This window comes from Nerophis ophidion, linkage group LG11 (assembly GCF_033978795.1).
Source record: "Nerophis ophidion isolate RoL-2023_Sa linkage group LG11, RoL_Noph_v1.0, whole genome shotgun sequence".
NCBI classification, from domain to species: Eukaryota; Metazoa; Chordata; class Actinopteri; order Syngnathiformes; family Syngnathidae; genus Nerophis; species Nerophis ophidion.
The window spans coordinates 63,789,342-63,797,082 of record NC_084621.1 but is presented as its reverse complement, the minus strand read 5'-3'; the positions used below and the strand labels follow the sequence as shown (position 1 = coordinate 63,797,082).

Sequence of the window (7,741 nt, the reverse complement as noted above, 5' to 3'; positions counted from 1 at the left end):
TGTCTTCTTCCAACCAGTTGGTGGCGGTACTAAACGTAAAGGTCATCTACACACGAAGAAGACGAAGAAGAAGCAAGGTTGACTTTCCCGACTGTTGACACCGTAGACATCTTATAAGTAGACACAGCATTGACTGCTACTGCCTACGGGCGCTGACGAGACGCAGGGCCGCCATCTTGGAGTGGTGATCTACTCCGCTCAGTGCAATTCATTTGGCAGGAGCAATGAACTGTCAGCACATTTAATTCATTTTACCTCACTGAATACCACTGATTTCCACACGGTTTTTTGCCATACGTGTAGCTATGATAAATGAGACATGTTTTGGCGTGTTTTATTATTCATACTTTGCTTAACAGTAATAGAATAATCCTATATGTTATAAGTGACTAGACGTCCGCGATCAAAACTGAGAAGGGAGGAAAAAACGGTCAGCTATTTTTAAGTTGAAGAAACAATATCATTAGGTTATATATACATGCGAATGGTTCTCTCCCGGAAAAGGGTGGAGTGCCATCTCCGGGTTGGGAAGGAGACCCTGCCCCAAGTGGAGGAGTTCAAGTACCTAGGAGTCTTGTTCACGAGTGAGGGAAGAGTGGATCGTGAGATCGACAGGCGGATCGGTGCGGCGTCTTCAGTAATGCGGACGTTGTACCGATCCGTTGTGGTGAAGAAGGAGCTGAGCCGGAAGGCAAAGCTCTCAATTTACCGGTCGATCTACGTTCCCATCCTCACCTATGGTCATGAGCTTTGGGTCATGACCGAAAGGATAAGATCACGGGTACAAGCGGCCGAAATGAGTTTCCTCCGCCGTGTGGCGGGGCTCTCCCTTAGAGATAGGGTGAGAAGCTCTGCCATCCGGGAGGAACTCAAAGTAAAGCCGCTGCTCCTCTACATCGAGAGGAGCCAGATGAGGTGGTTCGGGCATCTGGTGAGGATGCCACCCGAACGCCTCCCTAGGGAGGTGTTTAGGGCACGTCCAACCGGTAGGAGGCCACGGGGAAGACCCAGGACACGTTGGGAAGACTATGTCTCCCGGCTGGCCTGGGAACGCCTCAGGATCCCCCGGGAAGAGCTAGACGAAGTGGCTGGGGAGAGGGAAGTCTGGGCTTCCCTGCTTAGGCTGCTGCCCCCGCGACCAAACCTCGGATAAGCGGAAGAAGATGGATGGATGGATACATGCGAATATCCTACATAAAGAAGGTATAAATACATTAGGTTTCTATATATCTTAGGGACCTATAGACCAGTGGTTCTCAACCTTTTTTTCAGTGATGTACCCCCTGTGAACATTTTTTTAATTCAAGTACCCCCTAATCAGAGCAAAGCATTTTTGATTAAAAAAAGAGTTAAAGAAGTAAAATACAGCACTATGTCATCAGTTTCTGATTTATTAAATTGTATAACAGTGCAAAATATTGCTCATTTGTAGTGGTCTTTCTTGAACTATTTGAAAAAATATATAAAAATAACTAAAAACTTGTTGAAAAATAAACAAGTGATTCGATTATGAATAAAGATTTCTACACATAGAAGTAATCATCAACTTAAAGTGCCCTCTTTGGGGATTGTAATAGAGATCCATCTGGATTCATGAACTTCATTCTAAACATTTCTTCACAAAAAAACTAAATCTTTAACATCAATTTTTATGGAACATGTCCACAAAAAATCTAGCTGTCAACACTGAATATTGCATTGTTGCATTTATTTTCACACTTTATGAACTTACATTCATATTTTGTTGAAGTATTAATCAATAAATATATTTTTAAAATATTTTTTGAATAGCAGCTATTTTTAGAATGTTTTTAAAAATCTCACGTACCTCTTGGCATACCTTCAAGTACCCCCAGGAGTATGCGTACCCCCATTTGAGAACCACTGGTTTACAGTGATTGTTTTATATGTATTTTTTATGTACCGGTATGTCGCTTTGGATAAAAGCATCCGCCAAATACTTGAACATAAAAATATATATTTCATAGACAAGCAATTCTTCTATGGTCATACTCTTGTTTGCTAGCAGTCACAATTTCAATACTATTGAAAATCTTTTCTCCTTCTCAACTCTGTGGTAATATTATTTTCATAAAATACAACCAATAGTACATTAGTGTTAAATCTTACTTGTTAAAAGTAGCCAACCCTGATTCCTATTTTCAACAGTCCGCTCATTTGAGCAGGAAAATGATGAACACCAGCCCAGCATCTTTGTTTTCTACCTGTCAACTGTCAGTTTAGGACAGGGGTATCAAACGTACGGCCCACGGGCTAGATCAGGCCCACAAAGAGGTTTTATCCGGCCCGCGAGATGAGTTTGCTAAGTATAAAAATGAGCCGAAATTTTGGAATGACAAAAACTGCTGTTTTAAATGTGTCCACTAGATGTCACAATAGCAATTATTTGTATCTGTAGATTATGCTACTTATGTAAAAAAAGAAAAAAAAAATTGACGGAAAATGAGCAAACTACATAGATACCATTCTGTATTTTGATTTTTACATCATTTGTTTTATCTTGATAGACTGAAAATTAACACCAATGAGTTGACTGATTTATTCGGAAAGTATAAACAACGACAAAAGGGGCGCCTTGTGGTGACCCATCAGCGTTCTTGTTCTGTAACCCTGTACACTGTTTGTTTGTCTAATCTTGAACAGGTTTGTGCTGAAAACAAAGTTTTGTTGTACTTGTAATGACAATAAGGACCCACCTACCTAAAAAAAAGTAGAATACTATTAATCGCAACATGTGAGTGTAAAAAAACACAACATTTGAACATTTTTAGAAAGTGCTTGTTCTATTTTTAAACAAAGAAAACAATCTGAAGTTGTCTTTATTTTGAAGTTATCGTGCCGTGATTTTACCAGTACGGCCCACTTGGGAGTAGATTTTACTCCATGTGGCTCCCGATCTGGAATGAGTTTGACGCCCCTGGTTTAGGCTGTGGCATCTGGTCAGGATGCCACCCGAACGCCTCCCCAGGGAAGTGCTTAGGGCACGTCCAACCGGTAGGAGGCCACGGGGAAGACCCAGGACACGTTGGGAAGACTATGTCTCCCGGCTGGCCTGGGAACGCCTCGGGATCCCCCGGGAAGAGCTAGACGAAGTGGCTTGGGAGAGGGAAGTCTGGGCTTCCCTGCTTAGGCTGCTGCCCCCGAGACACGACCTCGGATAAGCGGAAGATGATTGATGGATGGTTTAGGCCATGGGTGTCAAACTCTGGCCCGCGGGCCAGAAATGGCCCGCCGTGTAATTTCATTTGGCCCTTGAGGTAATATCAAATTAAGATTAGATCTGGCCCGCCGGTATTATACAGGGCCGGTGCTGCTGTAACAACGCGTTTGCCAACCCTCACGATTTACCCGAGAGACTCCCGAATTTCACTGCCCCTCCCGAAAGTCTCCCGGGGCAACCATTCTTCCGAATTTCTCCCGATTTCCCCCCGGACAACAATATTGGGGGCGTGCCTCGAAGGCATTGCCTTTAGCGTCCTCTACAACCTGTCGTCACATGCCAGCCCAATCACATAATATATGCGGCTTTAACACACACAAGTGAATGCAATCCATACTTGGTCAACAGCTATACAGGTCACACTGAGGGTGGCCGTATAAACGACTTTAACACTGTTACAAATATGCGCCACACTGTGAAGCCACACCAAACAAGATTGACTGACACATTTCGGGAGAACACGTAATACCCAGAACCCCTTGCAGCAATAACTCTTCTGGGACGCCACAATATACACCCCCTGCTACCACCAAACCCGCCCCCCCAATTTTTATTAAAATTTTTATTTGATATGCCATTGATGTTTTTTAATTATTATTGATAGGTTGATTGGCAACACTAAATTGGCCCTAGTGTGTGAATGTGAGTGTGAGTGTTGTCTGTCTATCTGTGTTGGCCCTGCGATGAGGTGGCGACTTGTCCAGGGCTTACCCCGCCTTCCGCCCGATTGTAGCTGAGATAGGCGCCAGCGCCCCCCGCGACCCCGAAAGGGAATAAGCGGTAGAAAATGGATGGATGGATGGAGGTTGATTGGCAACACTAAATTGGCCCTAGTGTGTGAATGTGAGTGTGAATGTTGTCTGTCTATCTGTGTTGGCCCTGTGATGAAGTCGTGACTTGTCCATGGTGTACACTGCCTTCCGCCTGAATGCAGCTGTGATAGGCTCCAGCGACCCCAGAAGGGACAAGCGGTAGAAAATGGATGGATGGATGGATAATTTGAAACTCGGCTTTGCATGTCACTATAAAGTTATATAAGCCTTACCTGTTCAATATTCAATGCAAAACTTGTTCGGGTCCCTACTAAAAGGTTAATTTCTTCAACCTTGGCCCGCGGCTTTGTTCAGTTTTAAATTTTGGCCCACTCTGTATTTGAGTTTAACATCCCAGGTTTAGGGCTGTTCACCGTAGCGTACCATCACCACTTCAAGATGGCGGCCGAATTTCTCGCGTCAGAGCAGCCAATGCTGCGTCTGCTTATAAGATGTCTATGGTAAACACCAGTTTGACACTTCCCACTACCGCATGTCAACAACGTGGGTCGCAAAGCTAACAAGCGTTTAAAATGAGGTAATTTCAAAGAACTGGCTGTTTATTGTTACACGTTGTTATAGTCATGCACTCACTTGGCAACATTTTACGGCAACATTTTACGGCAACAATGCCCAGCAAATCCTAATGAGGATTTATAATTCAGTGTTGCGAGCCGTTTAGAGGCTAACCGTCATAAACTTGAACATGAACGCTGGTCATGATGGCAAGTCCTTCCCTGGACATATCCAGCAGGTTTTCAGACAAATGAAGGTAGAAAACCTGATTGCTGGTCTCACTGGAGGAGTTTTTTCGACCCTGGTGGTTCATCCTCTCGATTTGGTCAAAATCCGGTTTGCAGGTGAGTCACTATAAAGTACACTTTACATGCACATCAATATAATGCATATTATAATGTACCTGCTTGTGTTGACTATAGTCATTTAATGCATTAAAACCCACTACTACCGACCACGCAGTCTGATAGTTTATATATCAATGATGAAATATTAACATTGCAACACATGCCAACACGGCCGGTTTAGTTTACTAAATTGCAATTTTAAATTTCACGCAAAAGTATAATGCTGGCATGATGACGCGTGCGTGTGACGTCACGCATTGTAGAGGACATTTTGTTCCAGCACCGATCACAGCTATAAGTCGTCTCTTTTCATCGCTTAATTCCACAGTATCATGGACATCTGTGTTGCTGAATCTTTAGCAATTTGTTCAATGAATAATGGAGACATCGAAGAAGAAAGCTGTAAATGGGAAGCGGTGTATTGCGGCCTCCTTTAGCAACACAAACACAGCCGGTGTTTCATTGTTTACATTCCTGAAAGATAAATGGTAAATGGGTTGTACTTGTATAGTGCTTTTCTACCTTTAAGGTACTCAAAGCGCTTTGACACAACTTCCACATTCACCTATTTGGGGGGGTTTAGCTCGGTTGGTAGAGCGGCCGTGCCAGCAACTTGAGGGTTGCAGGTTCGATTCCCGCATCCGCCATCCTAGTCACTGCCGTTGTGTCCTTGGGCAAGACACCTTAGCCACCTGCTCCCAGTGCCACCCACACTGGTTTGAATGTAACTTAGATATTGGGTTTCATATTGTAAAGCGCTTTGAGTCACTAGAGAAAAAGCGCTATATAAATATAATTCACTTCACTTCACTAGTTACACACACATTCACACACTGATGGAGGGAGCTGCCATGCAAGGCTAACCAGCACCCATCAGAAGCAAGGGTGAAGTGTCTTGCTCAGGACACAACGGACGTGACGAGGTTTGTACTAGGTGGGGATTGAACCAGGGACCCTCGGGTTGCGCACGGCCACTCTCCCAACTGTGCCACGCCATCCCTAGATGACGGTGAAGATTTACTATGGAACAGAGCGGTCAAGCGAACACATAATACTACTATAAAGTAGTATTATGTGTATTAATACAAAAACATTTTACCATCCTGTATTCTGAAGGCGATCTATGTCGTGTACTACTCCAGCATCAATATGCCATACCGGGTTCAAAGCGGTATGGCTCTATCCCTTGTTGCGGTTGGGCCTGGCCAAGTGGTCCTGCCTCCCCCACGGCGCCTCTCACAGCATCTTCCCTATCTGAATCACTCCCTCGCTGCCCTGGGGCGGTATAGCTCGGTTGGTAGAGCGGCCGTTTCAGCAACTTGAGGGTTGCAGGTTCAATCCCCGCTTCTGCCATCCTATTCACTGCCGTTGTGTCATTGGGCACGACACTTTACCCACCTGCTCCCAGTGCCACCCACACCGGTTTAAAAATGTAACTTAGATATTGGGTTTCACTATGTAAAAGCGCTTTGGGTCACTAGAGAAAAATGCTATATAAATATAATTCGCTTCACTCTTGTCCTTTTTTAAAAAAAAAATCTTTGATTTTTTCTTAGTCCTTCACTCTCACTTTCCTCATCCACGAATCTTTCAGCCTCGCTCAAATTAATGGGGAAATCGACGCTTTCTCATTCCGAATCACTCTCGCTGCTGGTGGCCATGATTGTAAACTATGTTCAGATGTGAGGAGCTCCACAACCCGTGACGTCACGCGCACATCGACTGCTACTTCCGGTACAGGCAAGGCTTTTTTTATCAGCGCCGAAAGTTTCAAACTTTATATGTTCTCTACTAAATCCTTTCAGGAAAAATATGGCAATATCGCGAAATGATCAAGTATGACACATAGAATGGACCTGATATCCCCGTTTGAATAAGAAAATCTCATTTCAGTAGGCCTTTACCTGCTTTGAAAGTATGTACAGAATTCCAGTAAATCATGACACATAACAGTGTCCACTCATCAATGTGCATTGGCCCAGTGCAGGAGTCAGCAACCCAAAACGTTGAAAGAGCCATATTGGACCAAAAACACACAAAAAAAAGTGTCTGGAGCCGCAAAAAATTAAAAGCCGTATATAAGTGTTATAATGAAGGCAACACAAGTGTCTATATTAGCTATAATAGCCTACTATCAAAATGACTATGTGTCGCAGGCTGAAGCAAATCTTTGTTGACAGAAATGTTGAAATTTAACCTTTATTTTACACATTCTTACATCATTAGAAACCATTAGTAAATCAGATGCTACTCAGAAGATGAGGTAACTACTGGAATTTAGTGGCTTTTAATGGCCGAAGGTATAGATGTGTGTGTTTAAGTTAAAGAAAACGGCAGGTTGTCTTTTAATAGATTCATTACGATCTTTGGTAAGCTAGGTAATGTTTGCTGTAGTCTGGAACACATACTTGCCAACCTTGAGACCTCCGAATACTGGAGATGAGTTGGGCGGGGTATTGTAGGGTCCCGGAATAGTTAGTGCTGCAAGGGGTTCTGGGTATTTGTTCTGTTGTGTTACGGTGCAGATGTTCTCCCGAAATGTGTTTGTTACTCTTGTTTGGTGTGGGTTCACAGCGTGGCGCATATTTGTAACAGTGTTAAAGTTGTTTATACGGCCACCCGCATTGTGACCTGTATGGGTGTTGATCAAGTATGCATCGCATTCGCTTCTGAGTGCGTAAATGCTGCATATATTATTTGACTTGGCCGGCACGCTGCTTGTATGGAGGAAAAGCGGACATGACGACAGGTTGTAGATGACGTTAAAGGCATTGTTTTCAAGTCATGCCCCTAATATTCTTGTACAAGGGAAATCGGGAGAATGG

At 43.7% G+C, this 7,741-nt stretch overlaps 1 protein-coding gene across 1 annotated transcript in view; it reads left to right on the top strand.

Annotated features, from left to right (window-relative positions):
- The first annotated feature begins 4,518 nt into the window (after window positions 1-4,518).
- LOC133562348 (solute carrier family 25 member 32-like) overlaps window positions 4,519-7,741 on the top strand; it is a 12,739-nt gene continuing 9,516 nt past the window's right edge. Inside the window, exon 1 of the mRNA XM_061916452.1 lies at window positions 4,519-4,913. Within this exon, the coding sequence (XP_061772436.1) occupies window positions 4,760-4,913 (154 nt within the window). The 5' untranslated portion in view covers window positions 4,519-4,759. The remainder of the gene's footprint in view (window positions 4,914-7,741) is intronic.